We start from the raw sequence: 17,029 nt of genomic DNA on the forward strand, positions 1-17,029 counted from the left end.
GTATTCTATCTCTCCTATATCTCAAAACCAAATGTTCACAATCCTAGTTTCTTACCTGTTCCCAAATGTGAACCTTTTAGTCATGTACTCATCATAGAGATCTCTGTGATGTGCCTTCATATGTTCATATAAGTTTGCGATGTTTGCGACATTACCTCATAAGGTTATCACCAGTACTCAAGATATTTTACACAGTACCTGCTTTTAATGAACATCAGGTTTCCTGAGACTAAAATATTCCCACCCACAGGAGATGCTGAGGTTTTTTTAGGCACCAGCTCGCTCACTTGAACCAGGCCTTCAATCGCTTGCTCAGATAGAGTGCACTTCTTTTTTGCTAACATCTTTGTTAGCAAGCACCTTGCTAATAATTTTTTCTGCTATGTTGTTATGTACAGCATACACAATGATTTGTCACTCTGAATGGTCATCAGTGGGCACATGCTCATTTCTTTTGGGTGGAATTTTCCCTGGGAAATCTGGTTAAGCTGCAAACTCATTTCTAAAAGCTAAGAACACATACATATCCAGTGAATCCTTAAATAACCTTTTTTGTAAGACTGCCTGTATTAACTGTATAACTGTGAAAATTATTAGTAATTATCCTCTTCTTAATAAGTAGAATCTGTGAAGAATTTAAAGACAGCTAAACTGTCTTGGTACATAAGTTTGTTGATTGGTGTGTTGGATAATTAAAGGTTCTTAGCATCCAAAAATGGTTCTATTTGGAAGCCTTTCTTATAGTTTTTGACACAAAACCTTTATAGGTTTCCCCAGAAGGGCAACTGAAGAACATTTCCCCAGTTGTAGCTTAACCCTCATCAAATGTAACCTAGCCCTTTCACACTATCCCTCACCAAATGTAATCTAACCATCTCCAAGTATACCCTAACCCTTGCCAAATGTAGTCTAACCTTCAACAAAGGTAGTCTAACCCTCCTTAGATGTACCTTAACCCTCCCAAAATATATTCTATCCCATTTCAAATGTTGTCTAACCCTCCCCAACCATAGATTAACCCTTCTCAAATGTTGTGTAACCTTTCCTAAATGTAGTCTAACCCTCCACTAGTGTAGCCTAACCTGTGCCAAATATAGGCTAAACTCCACCAAATATAGTCTGACCCTCATCACATGTAGTCTAACCTTCCTCAAATATAGACTAACCCTCATCAAATGTAGCCTGACCCTCATCAAATGTAGACTAACCTTCCTCAAATACAGACTAACCCTCATCAAATGTAGTCTAATGCTAATCAAATGTAGCCTGAGCCTCATCAAATATAATCTAACCTTCCTCAAATATAGGCAGACCCTCATCAAATGTACGTAGTCTAACCCTCCTCAAATGTACCCTGAGCCTCATCAAATGTAGTCTAACCTTCCTCAAATATACACTGACCCTCATCAAATGTAGTCTAACCCTCCTCAAATGTACCCTGACCCTCCTCAAATGTAGTCTAACCCTCCTCAAATGTACCCCAACCCTCATCAAATGTAGTCTAACCTTGATCAAATATAGCTTGACCCTCATCAAATGTAGTCTAACTTTCCTCAAATATAGACTGACCTTCATCAAATGTAATCTAACCCTCCTGAAATTTTGCTGAACCATTCCCAAATGAGATCTAACTCATTGCCAAGTACAGTATAGCCAAAACATCCCCAAATGCATTCTATACCCTTTCAAATGTAGTATAGCCCTTGGCAAATGTAGTTTAAACCTTGCCAAATGTTGTCCAAATATCCCTAAATGTAGCCTAATATACTGTATACCATAACTCTCCTGAAATGTAGTGAAACCCTCCCCAAAAGTAGTCTAACCCTTACCAAATGTAGTATATCCCTCACGTAATGTAGTCTATCCCTCCTCAAATATACTCTCACCCTCTGAATCCTTAAACCCTCAAACTTAACCCTTCCTTCACCAAATGTAACCTTGTCCTCCAAATGTATTCCAGTACCACACAATTCCTACCCCAAATATGCATTCTCTCTTCCCAAATGCATGCTGTCTAAACTAAATCAACTTTAAATGTTGTCTAATCCAAATGTACCCTATCTCTAGACTATTTTACTTCCATCCCTCCCCATATGTAGCCTTTCCCTCCTCAAGTGCAAGCTTTCTTTACTGTCTCAAATCCAAAGGTTCAGTGTATGTGCCGCATCTGTACCTTGAACCTGCCCCTATTCCCTACTGTATCCCTACCACATATGTATTCTGTCAGCTCCAAATGCACACCATCCTAATCCCAAATTATCCCTATTTCTTTCCTAATGCAAGTGTGGTATTCCTACCACAAGACACTGTATTACTGCCATCTACAGGCAAAACCATTTTATTGTTTTATAATCCCCCCCCCCCCCCCCCACACACACACACACACAAATGCGTCACCCCCACAATTTACATACTACATATCCACATTTAAATACCACACAACCAAACACACTGTAACCATAAAAATCTATATGCAGTTGTATAAAATACCTCAAGAATGCTGTCTACTGACATTTGCAAAATATACTAAGTAGATTATACTCTGCCCGCGATGACCTGGTGACTTGTCCAGGGTGTACCCTGCCTCTCGCCCATAGTCTGCTGGGATAGGCTCCAGCTTGCCTGCGACCCTGTAGGACAGGATAAAGCGGCTACAGATAATGGATAGATGGATGAATTATACTCTGTATAAGAACGCCAGATATGTGCTCACAATCTGCCTCCTGTTCTGCAGATCAGTATCTTCATGACTCATCTGTCTAACTATGGGAACGATCGATTGGGTCTGTACACTTTTGTGAACCTGGCCAACTTCCTGAAGTGCTGGACCAATCTGAGACTGCACACACTCCCGCCTCTGCAGCTCGCACACCACTACTTTACCTTATTCCCTGAGCAGAGAAACCCACTCTGGCAGGTCTGTGCATGTGTATGAACATGTGAGGTGTGTGTGTGTGTGTGTGTGTGTGTGTGTGTGTGTGTGTGTGTGTGTGTGTGTGTGTGTGATAAAAAAATATGATCAGTTATGACAAAAATATGAGGCCTGTGTTGTTTCATTCTTGCACTGATTCATTTATTTTGTTACAGTATCATCGCAGTTGATATTAAAACCTCTCAGATATTTGTATTTATTTATTTGTTTGTTTGGATTGCACACTTTGTCTTGTTATTATCACTGTTTATTACATCCATCTTTGTTAGATACAATTAATAAGATTAGCTGGAATCTGTCATGGACATATGGTATATATTGGTTATACTGATTGATAATATGTCTGTGTTTGTACAGAACCCATGTGATGACAAAAGACACAAGGATATCTGGTCTAAAGAGAAGACTTGTGACAGGCTCCCCAAATTTATGGTGGTTGGACCTCAGAAAACTGGTAATTATGGCATTGTAATGTACTAGTCCTGGATTCTGGGACTTTCTTCAGGGAAGCCATAATCATTTCTGGATATCAAAAAAGACATGACTGTAGTTTTTCATTCATTTTTACTTCATAGAATCATCTCTCGGAGAGCTGTGACAAGGTGTTTTCATGTCCACTGGCAGCGCAGTCATCTAGTCACGTTATGATTTCCATTTAATGAGAAAACTGACATACAGTGGGGCAAAAAAGTATTTAGTCAGTCACCAATTGTGCAAGTTCTCCCACTTAAAAAGATGAGAGAGGCCTGTAATTTTCATCATAGGTATACCTCAACTATGAGAGACAAAATGAGAAAAAAAATCCAGAAAATCACATTGTCTGATTTTTAAAGAATTTATTTGCAAATTATGGTGGAAAATAAGTATTTGGTCAATAACAAAAGTTCATCTCAATACTTTGTTATATACCCTTTGTTGGCAATGACAGAGGTCAAACGTTTTCTGTAAGTCTTCACAAGGTTTTCACACACTGTTGCTGGTACTTTGGCCCATTCCTCCATGCAGAGCTCCTCTAGAGCAGTGATGTTTTGGGGCTGTCGCTGGGCAACACGGACTTTCAACTCCCTCCAAAGATTTTCTATGGGGTTGAGATCTGGAGACTGGCTAGGCCACTCCAGGACCTTGAAATGCTTCTTACGAAGCCACTCCTTCGTTGCCTGGGTGATGTGTTTGGGATCATTGTCATGCTGAAAGACCCAGCCACGTTTCATCTTCAATGCCCTTGCTGATGGAAGGAGGTTTTCACTCAAAATCTCACGATACATGGCCCCATTCATTCTTTCCTTTACACGGATCAGTCATCCTGGTCCCTTTGCAGAAAAACAGCCCCAAAGCATGATGTTTCCACCCCCATGCTTCACAGTAGGTATGGTGTTCTTTGGATGCAACTCAGCATTCTTTCTCCTCCAAACACGACAAGTTGAGTTTTTACCAAAAAGTTCTATTTTGGTTTCATCTGACCATATGACATTTTCCCAATCCTCTTCTGGATCATCTGTGAGAGCCAGAAATCTTGCTTGTTTGTAGGTGACCAAATACTTATTTTACAGAGGAATTTACCAATTAATTCATTAAAAATCCTACAATGTGATTTCCTGGATTCTTTCCCCCCATTCTGTCTCTCATAGATGAAGTGTACCTATGATGAAAATTACAGGCCTCTCTCATCTTTTTAAGTGGGAGAACTTGCACAATTGGTGGCTGACTAAATACTTTTTTGCCCCACTGTAGCTAGGATGTATTAGGGATGCAGCTAACCATCAACTATACTTAATGTATACAATCATGCACTTTACATACAGCCAAATGGCACCTTTGTTTAAAAAAAAAAACTTGACTTTTATAATTCAGGAAGTGAGTCATCAAAGTGGCAAGTAGTATCCAGTCAGGTGTCCATTAAGTAAGGAATAAAACACTTAGTGACATGCTGTTATAGGAAAATAATCAATAACGGTGAGGTATAATGCTGCTCGATGTGAAGCAGAGTTACTGTTCCACCCAGAGTTGTAGGTTCTCAATAATGGCACATCCAAAAAAGTTTTATTCATGTGGTACAGCAGCAGTTTGCCAACAATTAATCAATTTATAATTGCATTTAATACTCCAAAACCAGTTAGTTCCTACTATCATTTGTTATAGCAGCGATAAATAGTCACCTTTCTTTTTACTCCTTTCTGAAGTTAATAAAACAAAATTTGCAGCTTGTCCTGTTACCATGAAACCGCAAACTCCTCCGTCCGGAAGACTTTCCCATGTTGGAAAAATCCCAGCTTCGTCTCTGACTGTTACAAAGTGCTGACCGTGTAGACTCCATCCAAAAAGGCTAAATAAACATCCCATCTGATACCCCTTTTCGACCAACAGGGAACGGGTTCTTGAACCCGTTCCATTGAGGATTCTTTGAACGTTGTTGCCAGCTAGTGAACTGGCCCACATTTTCACCAGTTTTGAACGGAACTGTTGAAATCAATATTTCAACAATATTGATCAATATTGATTATTTTACTGTTCATCATGAACAGAGAGTGTCGCACAACTCACAACGGGAGTAAATAGTAATAGCAAGATGGCGGACTGCATTGATTACCTGTGAGCTTTTGTTTTGTTTTTGCAGGTATTTGTTTTTGGTCCAGTTTTTTCTGAAGATGCCTCCTTTTCCATTGCATTCTCCATTGCTGTATTTCACTTCCTCTTCAAACTAATGACATACCCACTGATATTGTCACAGTTCACGATGGAAAAACCAGCTATAGACTTTTCAGGTTCCGAACCAATTTATTTTTGATTGAAATGCTCCGAATGGTTCAAAATTTGTTGTCCAAACAAGAACAGAGTCCGTTCCTTGTTGGTGGAAAAAGCATAACAGAGAACTTCAGCATATCAACAATTACACATGGTTTCTTTTTTAATATGTTTTATCTGTTTGTAGAATGTGACCATTAGTATAAATCTGTGATTTGTCTTGTAGTCTGCTGTTATAGACAATTAATCGACAAAGACTTGACCAGCGCTATGGCTTAAAACAGAAATTACATCTGCAATGTCAGAGGGAGGACAGTTGGGTTTAGTCATGGATTTGGTGTCAATGGAGGGAAAAAATTGATATAATTAGGAATAGTGGATCCACACCACTGTCACTTTTATATTCCAACAGTGTTGCAGGTTTTTTTCAGTGGCTGAGTTGTTATCGGTGGATTTAAATGCATCTTTGATATACTGGATTGTTGATCGTGTATTTAAAAAAAGAGATAAACTCATCTAATCTTGTGTACAAATGATAAAATCCTATTACTGACTAACTAACCTAATTTAACAGTGAGAATCAACCATTTGTTTTGTTTGGGGTTTTTTTTTTTGTCCTCGCTGGGATTTCCTAATGTTCATGTTGAATTATTTTCATTACCTTCTATTTGTGTGCAACACTTAAAAGCTTTTTTAATTTTAAAGCAATTCCACATTCAAACACTGTAATGTATTTTTATTGTCCACACACATTGTGATCTACTCAACTGCACACTCAATTCTCACAATTCACAATCGTAAAATTTGCAGCGTCGTTTCTAGCACAAGGCTTCAAGGCTCTGTGTGTGTGTTGTGTGCGTGTGTGAGCTGTTGTTCACCTTAATCCTTCCTGTCACATCTCACCTTGTACAGCACAGATGAAAGTGCAGCTAGAGACATTAGACGCACTGAAGGAGAACAACCCAGACTCACTTAAGGGAGAGATGGAGAATCAGAGAAGGGCGAAAAGACAGAAAGAGAGCCAAAGACAAAGAGCGAGCACTTGTTCCTGTGCTGTGCTGTGTTGTGTTGTGTAGCTGAAGGAGTTTGATTGGTGTCAGGCTATCAGTGTAGTGAGACAGTTTGTACTTTGAGCTCTCTCCACTTCCGTACCAGCACAAACTTATGAAACACTCACTCACCCACTCTCATTCTGACACGCACAAACAGAAACTCACAGATACCACGCTCGCTCACTCCCACACATACACATTCATATCATGTCTCTTTCACAGGCACATACATACTTGCATGTCCATACTGACTTTCCCAACACATTCAGACACGCACATTTACACCCACAGCTAAAAAATCCATGCTGCAAATAGAGTATTGATTTCAGCCCATTCTACGTTTCCTTCTCTCTCCGTCTTCTGGCTTTATCTGTCGACTCCATGTAGCGAACTTAAACATATTACACTATCATTATCTGCGCAGGGCCTCATCTGTCCTCATTATGCATCTCGTTCTTCTCGTTCGCAGGCACCACGGCACTCTACCTCTTCCTCCTTATGCATCCGTCCATCTCCAGCAGTTTCCCCAGCTCTAAAACCTTCGAAGAGGTGCAGTTCTTCAACACCAACAACTACCACAAAGGCATCGACTGGTAAAAAAAAAAATTGTGGGAACAAAGCACCAAAAATACTAATTGATTTTATATATATATATATATATATATATATATATATATATATATATATATATATATATATATTCAAGGGGCAGTCTGTAATTTTTGAATATGTTTATGGATCTGTAACAATCATTTAAATTCAGACAGGGCTATCATTCAAAGTACTTCCAAGCAGTGGATCTGGCTCATTTATTCATTTCGGGTTTCTGTTGAAAATTTTCTGGCCCTGAAATTAACTCAACTGTAAAAAAGCGATTTAGCACTGCTGCTTTTTCTTAAAAGGCAACTCATGAAACATACACAGCTTCAAAAAAGTAAGTTTGGAGTAAAATAGAAGGCTTGATAATGTCATTACAATTGCAGTTCACTTCACAGGCACCAGAGGGTTCTAAAAATTACTCACAGCTCCTTTAATTTGCTGTTCTGGTACAAAGGTCAGTGACAAAACATAAAGGCAACTGTGAGTTTATTACGAATGAGTTCTTTAATATAATTTTTAAAAATCACTCTGCCATTGTAACTATTGTAATCACTATTCTCAAGTGACAGCTTTATATTAATTATAGAACGAACTATATTTGTTTTGTCATTGAATGCAGTAAATTTTCATGGAGCGCTAATTGTAACTTAGACTATTTTACTAAAACTAAGCTTCATGCTAATTTATATATACTCCATGTATCCAGGTTCACACACACGGGACAGTTTTAATTTTTGTATCAGTACCTTGTAGGCATTTTTTCAAGGATCATGTACTTTGATGTTATTATCTAAACCAATAATACCTTCGTATATTGCAGTAGTGTTGTATACGTAGTGCTGTATGTTGTTAATCTCTCAAAGGTACATGGAGTTTTTTCCGGTCCCATCAAACATCAGTACAGATTTCCTGTTTGAGAAAAGCGCTAGTTACTTCCCGTCAGAGGAGACACCCAAACGAGCCGCCGCCCTGCTGCCCAAAGCCAAAATCCTCACCCTGCTCATCAATCCATCTGACAGAGCCTACAGCTGGTACCAGGTACCCTTTCCACCACAGCAACTGAACAAATATGATTAACCAATGTGCAGTCTCTATGCAGTTAATGTGTCAGAGTGTGTAGAGGGCTCGGTGTGCGTGCGTGCGTGTGTGTGTGAGGGTTTTTTGCTGCAGTAGGTTAAAGAGAAGCTAGTTAAAGGGGAGATCGATGCAGCGAGGAGCGAAAGTCAATGCCACATTAGATTACCATCAGCACACTCTCTGCCTTTTAAACTCACTTATTGAGTTCATTCAGCAGGATGAGGTGTGTGCGTGCGAGCACGCGCACGCACGCATGCTTTGCACATTTCCATCCTGTTGTTACGTCTCCCAAAATCAAAGGTCTAGGGGTTGTAGAGAATGTAACACAGTTTAAACTAAAGAATGAAATTTATCGCAAACAAGGAAATAGATGTATAAACTGAAAGGTTTATTTTATACGTCAAAATAAAGGTTCAAAGAAAATATGCCGAAACACCAGCCCAAAACTAAAGAGAACCGAAACTGAAGAAAACCTGCTAAATAAACACTTTTAACAGGGAGCAATGCCGAACCTGGCACACAATGTAAACGCTACACACACACACTGCACAGCAAAAATACTGCCAGCACACCGTACGCGATCAACAACACACAAGAGCTCCAACACAATACACCACACAGATAAACCGTAAGCTCTTGTCTGGCCCATTGGCCTCATTGGTATGTTTGGGCCGGCCTTTTAAACCCCTGACAGGCAAATTAAAAACCGGTGCGTTCAATCACCCACTTCTGCAGTAACGAAGGAGGAGGGTGGTACCTGGGGAGAAACACAAGTAGAGAAACACGCGCGTACGGTACCACAGCCGTGATAACAGTAATGCTAACATTTCAAATTAAACGTGTATCCTAACAGAAAAGAAAAGTGAATTTCTTCTGTTGTACTAAACAGTATGTCCAGCAAAGTATCAAAGTAATTTGTGTTCGCTAGCTAGCAAAGCTAACACTTGCAAGAAAAGCTAGCTAGCTAGTTGCTATGATGACTAGTCATTGCTTGTTGCTACTATACGGCACGGTGGTGTAGTGGTTAGCACGGTCGCCTCACAGCAAGTTCTGGGTTCGAACCCAGCGGCCGGCGAGGGCCTTTCTGTGTGGAGTTTGTATGTTCTCCCTGTGTCTGCGTGGGTTTCCTCTGGGTGCTCCGGTTTCCCCCAAAGACATGTGGGTAGGTTAATATGGGACAGCCTTGGGCTGAGGCGCCCTTGAGCGAGGTGCCCTAACTCCCAACTGATCCCCGGGCGCTGTTAGCATGGCTGCCCACTGCTCTGGGTATGTGTGTGTGTGCTCATTGTGCATGTGTGTTCACTGCTTCAGATGGGTTAAATGCAGAGAGGAAATTTCACAAGTGTGTGATGAATAAAAGTTGTGCTTTCTTTCTTTGCTTTATACTACTATATTACATGTTTTAAATACTATTTTCACACATTTGTTTGTTTTATTTTTGTCTAGAGTGTGTCCAGGTGTGTTGTTTGTTTGTTTGTTTGTTTGTTTGTTTGTTTGTTTGTTTGTTTGTTTGGGTTTTTTTTGGCTTTTAACTCAAACACACATCCTTAAAATGTTTAAGTAGGCATCTACTGTGTAAATGGATTGTCGTCAGATTTATTTTTTATTTTTTTATGTTAGCCAACTGGCATTAGAAATAAAGTTTCATGAACATTTCTAAATGTAACTTGAAAATCCTTTCCAAAATCCCATCATGTTAGTTTTCATCCTCGCGTTAGCGGTAAAGATTTCCGAATGTGACTTCAGAATCCTGTCAGAATTTTAGAAAAGTGAGCTATTTGGGCAGCATTAGGAGTGAAGATTACAAATGGAAGAATGACTCACAAAAAAATGATCAGAAATCCTGTCAGATCAGATTATATTAGCAGTAGCAATAGAAACAAAGATCATTTAGGATTATGATTTAAAAACAAAAATTAAACTTGTCAGGATCAATCATACCAGCTAGTCTGCTTGCATTAGTAGTGAAGATTATGAACATTTAGGAATGTGACGTTCTCAAAAATCTTGTCAGGTTAGCTCTTTTTTTTTTTTTGCTAACTAGGTAGTGTTAGTGCGGCACGGTGGTGTAGTGGTTAGCGCTGTCACCTCACAGCAAGAAGGTCCGGGTTCGAGCCCCGTGGCCGGCGAGGGCCTTTCTGTGCGGAGTTTGCATGTTCTCCCCGTGTCCGCGTGGGTTTCCTCCGGGTGCTCCGGTTTCCCCCACAGTCCAAAGACATGCAGGTTAGGTTAACTGGTGACTCTAAATTGACCGTAGGTGTGAATGTGATTATGAATGGTTGTCTGTGTCTATGTGTCGGCCCTGTGATGACCTGGTGACTTGTCCAGGGTGTACCCCGCCTTTCGCCCGTAGTCAGCTGGGATAGGCTCCAGCTTGCCTGCGACCCCAGGGGCGCAGATACGTTTTTTGAACTGGGGGGGACAAAGCTGCCAGCAAACCAACCCTAACCCCACCCCCAACATGTGTTGTCAACATGTGTTGACTTTCTAACTATGCCTGTGTGTTGCGTGAGCGGCAGTCAGTCAACAACTCTTCGCAAAGTTTCCTTATGAAACAATATGCTCGCTGAAATTATGGCAGGGAACGCCAGATTAAACGTTAAAACTGCCTTCTGAGCACTGTATCTACAGGCTACCACCAAAAGAAGGAGGCTACCAGAAAGGCATCTCTACTCCGTACGATTTTACTTTCACTACGACATTACTTTGAACAGACTATCAAAAAATTGCAAGGTGATATGATAAAGTAAGGCACAGTTTACTTACAGTCGTTGTTTTTTGAAAAAACGATGCAATCGTTTTCTGCCTTTTCGGTTTGGCACCTTTCATCATGCCGTGTTGGGGTCCTGAACTAGGAGCTGTCCCCGATATGCCTGTCAAACTTGTTGTGGGTAACCATAGCAACCAAGCTCGAGCTCGCAACCTGTGCAGTCTGCGCAGCTCAACCAACCGAATATCAGTCTTTGTTTTGTTTTATGTGAGTTGTTGCAACTATGTATGTACTGCTGTGCACCTCAATAAATCGAATGGTAATTAGTCTTTTGATTTTTCCGTGAGGTTTGCCTTATGCAAAGAAAGACAGCATAGACGTTTTTTCCTCCCTATAAGTGGGGGGGACCAAATGAGGTGAATTTAAATCTGGGTGGGACGAATATAATGAGATGAGGTAGTGTTAGCAGTAAAGTTTATGGACATTTATTAAAATTACTTAAATCCTCTCAGGAATTCTGTCAAGTTAGATCATGTTAACTAGCTGACTGTAGTGAACACTGAATAATATAAACGTGAATGAATTTGACTTCAAATTCCTCTCAGAAATCCTATGAGGTTAAACCGTATGAGATAGCTAGCTAGCGTCAGCGGTGAAGACTTTGAACCTTTAGAAATGTGAATTTAAAAAAAACACTGACATCTTGTTCGATTAGATGATATATTATCTAGTTAGCTTGTGGTAGCAGTGAAGTTAAGAACCATTTATGAATTTGACTTAAAAATCATCTTAGAGAAGCTGTCATATTAGCTAGCCTTGTTGGCTAGCTAGCTAGTGTTAGCAGTGAAGATTATGGACATTCATAAATAATTTAAAATCCTCTCAGAAATCCTGTCACATTTTGATCATATTAGCTAGCCTTGTTTGGTAGCTAGTTCACTAGTGTTAGCAACTTAGCATTAAAGATTACGGGCATTTATGAATGTGATTTGAAATCCTGTCAGGATAGCTTATGCTTTGAGCTAGCTAGTCTCATCTCATCTCATTATCTCTAGCCGCTTTATCCTGTTCTACAGGGTCGCAGGCAAGCTGGAGCCTATCCCAGCTGACTACGGGCGAAAGGCGGGGTACACCCTGGACAAGTCGCCAGGTCATCACAGGGCTGACACATAGACACAGACAACCATTCACACTCACATTCACACCTCCGGTCAATTTAGAGTCACCAGTTAACCTAACCTGCATGTCTTTGGACTGTGGGGGAAACCGGAGCACCCGGAGGAAACCCACGTGGACACGGGGAGAACATGCAAACTCCGCACAGAAAGGCCCTCGCCGGCCACAGGGCTCGAACCCAGAACCTTCTTGCTGTGAGGCGACAGCGCTAACCACTACACCACCGTGCCGCCCGAGCTAGCTAGTGTTAGCAGTAAAAAAATTACAAAGATTTATGAAGTAATCCTGTCAGGTTTATTCATACCCAAATATCACACATAAATTTGCATGATTACTCAGTGGCTAGATGTTTGTGTCTGTTTCCAACACCCTATTTCACCTCTTCTGGTTACTGATTCACCAACCTCTCCACCTCAGCCAAATGTGAAATTTGTTTTGTGATTTATTCCGCCCCAAATCCTAGCCTTTTCCATCTCCGTTTTTCTCATGCGCACATTTGCATAAAACCATCTGGATGAAAATCTGATGATAATGTCAGTGGACAGTCAGCAGTCTTTATATTAGTTGGTATGAATGCGAGTTTGGTTCTCCTCCAGGCTTAAGCATGAGGTGGGGGTTGGGGTCTGTGAGGGGGAGTGCGGAGAGAGAGAGAGAGAGAGAGAGAGAGAGAGAGAGAATGGGAACGAGGGGGATGTTAAGAGAGGATGGGAGAGATGGAATGAGTGAAAGAGAGGAGAGAAAAAAATCTCATCAGCAGCATGCCTCAGGAGGTCCTAGCATGCAATGATTACCAGCAGCGAGAACATGGAAAAGAGAAAGAGCTTTCGATCCCATTTCCCCTCTTAATAAGTGTGTGTGTAGGCACCAAAGCCAGTTCCCCAAAATGGATGCAAGGCCTTGTAGCAAACTTTGTGCTTTTGTTGTATCTAAGTTTAACTTCAGTTTCACTCGTAACACACTTTCTTTCATTCTTTCTATCTCTCATTCTTTGTTGCCATGGCAGCATCAGAGGGCCCACGAGGACCGGGCAGCGCTTCGTTACAGCTTCTACGAGGTGATTTCAGCTAATCAGCACGCTCCATCAGACTTACGATCCCTGCAGAACCGCTGCCTCGTTCCCGGTCTGTACGCCACACACCTGGAGAGATGGCTCACCTACTACCCACCTGCCCAGGTACACACACACACACACACACACACACACATTCCACACATGTGGAAATATACTGAAACCTAAATTGCTAATGACATTATCCATTGACCATTTGGCCTCAATACTGGTCCTTGTTTTCACACCGTGGAATGTATTCTTGAAATGTAAACATGTTCCGAAAAAATGAATGTAGAATAAAAATTCAAACGTGTGTCGCATTTCCTGCAAAGATTCCCAGTGTAAGTGGTGTAGTGAGACATTTCATGTGTAAATACATGTGTAAAAGTTTTCTTTCATTGCAAGAGTAACTGACTATAGTTTCCGAGTAGCTCCAGCATCACTCGAAGGATAATTAGTCGAAGCTAGCTGGCCATTTTACGTTGCTACATTAGATTATGTAAGGTAAGGCTGTATTGCTGTTTCAAGGGGGTGTACAAAATATATACAGCTCCCTCTGGTGGCTCCATACCTTCCTCTGGGGTTTTTAGGGCATCGTTTATTTTCTTAATTAGTCTTAAGGCTTGTTTATTCTCTCTTTATGTTGTAACGATGTAACCGTCACTGCCTTTACGTTGGCATGGATGTTAAGCAATACATCTACAAGAGGGCAGAACGTTTTTGTGGTCAGACGTTTGTGACATGGCGAGAACAACAGGGAAGGAGGTTGTAATGAACGCAGAGTACAGACTGATGGCTCCATCCGTATACGTATACACTCACCAGCCACTTTATTAGGAACATCCATCCACCTGCTGTTGTATGCAGTTCTCTAATCAGCCAATCCCTCGACAGCAGCACAATGCATAAAGCACATGCAGATACAAATCAAGAGCTTCAGTTAATGTTCACTTCAAACATCAGAATGGGAAAAATTGTGATCTCAAAGTGGCATGAGTGTTGGTGCCAGATGGACTGGTTTGAGTATTTCAGAAACTGCTGATCTCCTGAGGTTTTCATACACAACAGTCTCTAGAGTTACCCAGAATGGTGTGAAAAACAAAAAACACTGAGTGAGTGACATTTCCATGGGTGGAAACAAATGCCTTGTTGATAAGAGAGGTCAGAGGAAAATGGCCAGATTGGTTTGAACTTTTTTGCCAGGAAGGATAGAGTAACTCGTATAATCACTCTTTACAATTGTGGTGAGCAGAAAAGCATCTCAGCATGCAATGGCAGAAGACCACATTGGGTTCCACTCCTGCAGCCAAGAACAAGAACCTTAGAATCAAGAACAAGTTCCTATTAAAGTGGCCAGTGAGTGTATGTATACATATTTAACATTGAGCATAAATGTGCTTTCCTTGTGTGAATGGAAAACTTGCACTAAATCCAGTTTTATGCTGTACAATTACAAATCAAGAAAAATGTGCTTTGTGTCTGCATGGGTTTTTCCCATTTTCTATCACCTCTCAAAAAACATGCTAGTCCAGAGTGTATCTCTGCCTCATATCCAGTTCTCCTGAGATCCATGGTGACCCTGAGCAGGATAAAACACTCCCTGAAGATGAATAAATGGAAGTCTATTGGAGACATTTCTCTGGAGTACAAAGACACATGAGAACATAGAGATGGTCTACAAGAGCCAATAGTTAATTTGTGTGTGTGTGTGTGTGTGTGTGTGTAGCTGATGATAATAGATGGGCAGCAGCTGAGGAATGATCCAGCAGCTGTGATGGATGAGGTACAGAAGTTCCTGGGTGTCTCTCCGTACTTTAACTACTCGCAGGCACTCACGTGAGTTTAAGCACACACACACACACAGTAAGCTATTTAAGGTTTTATGAATGACATCATCATAGATTTGTTCCAAATAGTGTTGTAGTTGAGTCAGTAAACCTCGAGTCCAAGTCCAGTTTCGAGTCTCCAGTGTTCAAGTCCAAGTCATTAAAGAAACTTTTGAGTCGAGTCCGAGTCGAGTCCACTATTGATCCAAGTCGAGTCTGAGAACAAGACTCCAACCGTACCATTTGACGGTGGCTGTTGCTGCCTTTATGTGAAAGCGTCTCTGCTACTGTGTTCGACAAATGTTACTGCTTGACTGCCCCATTTTAATTAATAGGCTACAGATAAAAAGCTTGTTCATCGCTCAGCAAGCCCCACCCACTATCAACAGAGCAAATAACATGAGAGAGGGTTAACACTAGCTAGTTCATCGCTCAGCAAGCCCCGCTATCAACAGAGCAATGGATATAGCGCGCCACTTACTTCTCTGGGTGGAGTCTTGCCAAATGACGATTGAAATTCGAGGTTGTCCCCATCGTCTGCTTGATAGTTCTTCTACATATGGAACACATAGCAGTACATTTTTCCCACTGCACAAGAAGTCTGTATAAGCAAAGCGGACAATCCTAGGGGCTTCTCTCCAGGCATTTTAGCGCCGTTAACGTTAGTTTGTTACTGATGTGGGTGCATTTGGTAATTGAGTGAGCAATCTCATTGAATCTGAAGGTTAATAATTAAATCATTAAATTGCTCATGGAATCAGTCTCATTAATCAGTCTCATTAATTAATACCATTAATTTTGGTGCTTAATAATAAATTACCAAACAGCTAAATTGTGGTATATTCCAAATTATTATGATCTCTTACCATATTACATAAATCATATGCACCTTTGAATTCTTGGAGATTGTGTGACTTCAAAGATATTGGAACACAAATAAATACACAGTTTCAATAATAAATGAATTTATTATAACAATGATAAAAATTGAATAATAGCAGTTGAACTATATACAAATATGATATATACTTGATGAGCGTGTGTGTGTGAGCGTGTGTGTTTGTGTGTGTGTAAAAAAAAAAGAAATTAAACATTAAACATGAAACATGTAGTGTGTGTGTGTGTGTGTGTGAGTTGACCACGTGTTTCTAAGTGAAAACAAGGGAGTTAGCTTTGGTTGCTAAGACAAAAGAATTAGCTTTGTGTTGCTAGCTAAGGAGGGTGTGTCACCACGTGGGGTTTGAGAACAAAGGATTTAGCTCTGGTTGTTAGCTAAGATGTGTTGGCCACGTGTGGAGACACAGATTAGCCTTGTGTCACTAGCTAAGACAAAGGGATGCTAGCTAGCATGTGTTTGTGTGTGAAAGGCCTGGTGACCATGTGGTAAGGCCTATGGCCTAGCAAAAGAAAGGCTAGCGTGGGATGCTAACTGAGGTGTGTTTGACCACGTGGAGACACAGATTAGCCTTGTGTCACTAGCTAAGACAAAGGAATGCTAGCTAAGATGTGTTTGTGAGGCCTGTGGAGGAGGACCGCCACGTGTTCTCCTTTGAGACAATACAATTAGCCCTGGATGCTAATGGGACAAAAGAATTAGCCGTAGGCTAATTTCACTAGCTTATAACAGTACTGAATCCACTGAAATCTTGATGAGGTCAAGATGTGTGTAAATAATGAAATTAAAGTATTAGAAAGAAAGAGAGAGCATGCAAAACCTATTTAACAATTGAGAGATTAAAACAAAATGGAACAATCAATTCAATTCAACACGCTGCGTGTTTACAGTGTACACATTTAAACTGTTCCTGAGTTTAAATTCACACTTCTTCATAAAAGCTAATTCCTAAGACTAGGTTTTTGCCC

General features: G+C 40.7%; 1 protein-coding gene across 3 annotated transcripts in view; it reads left to right on the forward strand.

Annotated features, from left to right (window-relative positions):
• The window catches only part of ndst3 (N-deacetylase/N-sulfotransferase (heparan glucosaminyl) 3), a 167,881-nt gene that overhangs the window by 116,221 nt on the left and 34,631 nt on the right, over nucleotides 1–17,029 (forward strand). For all 3 annotated transcript variants that reach the window (XM_060916597.1, XM_060916595.1, XM_060916596.1), the window contains exons 7-12: nucleotides 2,735–2,917; nucleotides 3,290–3,386; nucleotides 7,196–7,319; nucleotides 8,190–8,364; nucleotides 13,293–13,463; nucleotides 15,067–15,176. In XM_060916597.1, coding sequence (XP_060772580.1) covers nucleotides 2,735–2,917; nucleotides 3,290–3,386; nucleotides 7,196–7,319; nucleotides 8,190–8,364; nucleotides 13,293–13,463; nucleotides 15,067–15,176 — 860 coding nt within the window. The remainder of the gene's footprint in view (nucleotides 1–2,734; nucleotides 2,918–3,289; nucleotides 3,387–7,195; nucleotides 7,320–8,189; nucleotides 8,365–13,292; nucleotides 13,464–15,066; nucleotides 15,177–17,029) is intronic.

This window comes from Neoarius graeffei, chromosome 3, assembly GCF_027579695.1.
Source record: "Neoarius graeffei isolate fNeoGra1 chromosome 3, fNeoGra1.pri, whole genome shotgun sequence".
NCBI lineage: Eukaryota > Metazoa > Chordata > Actinopteri > Siluriformes > Ariidae > Neoarius > Neoarius graeffei.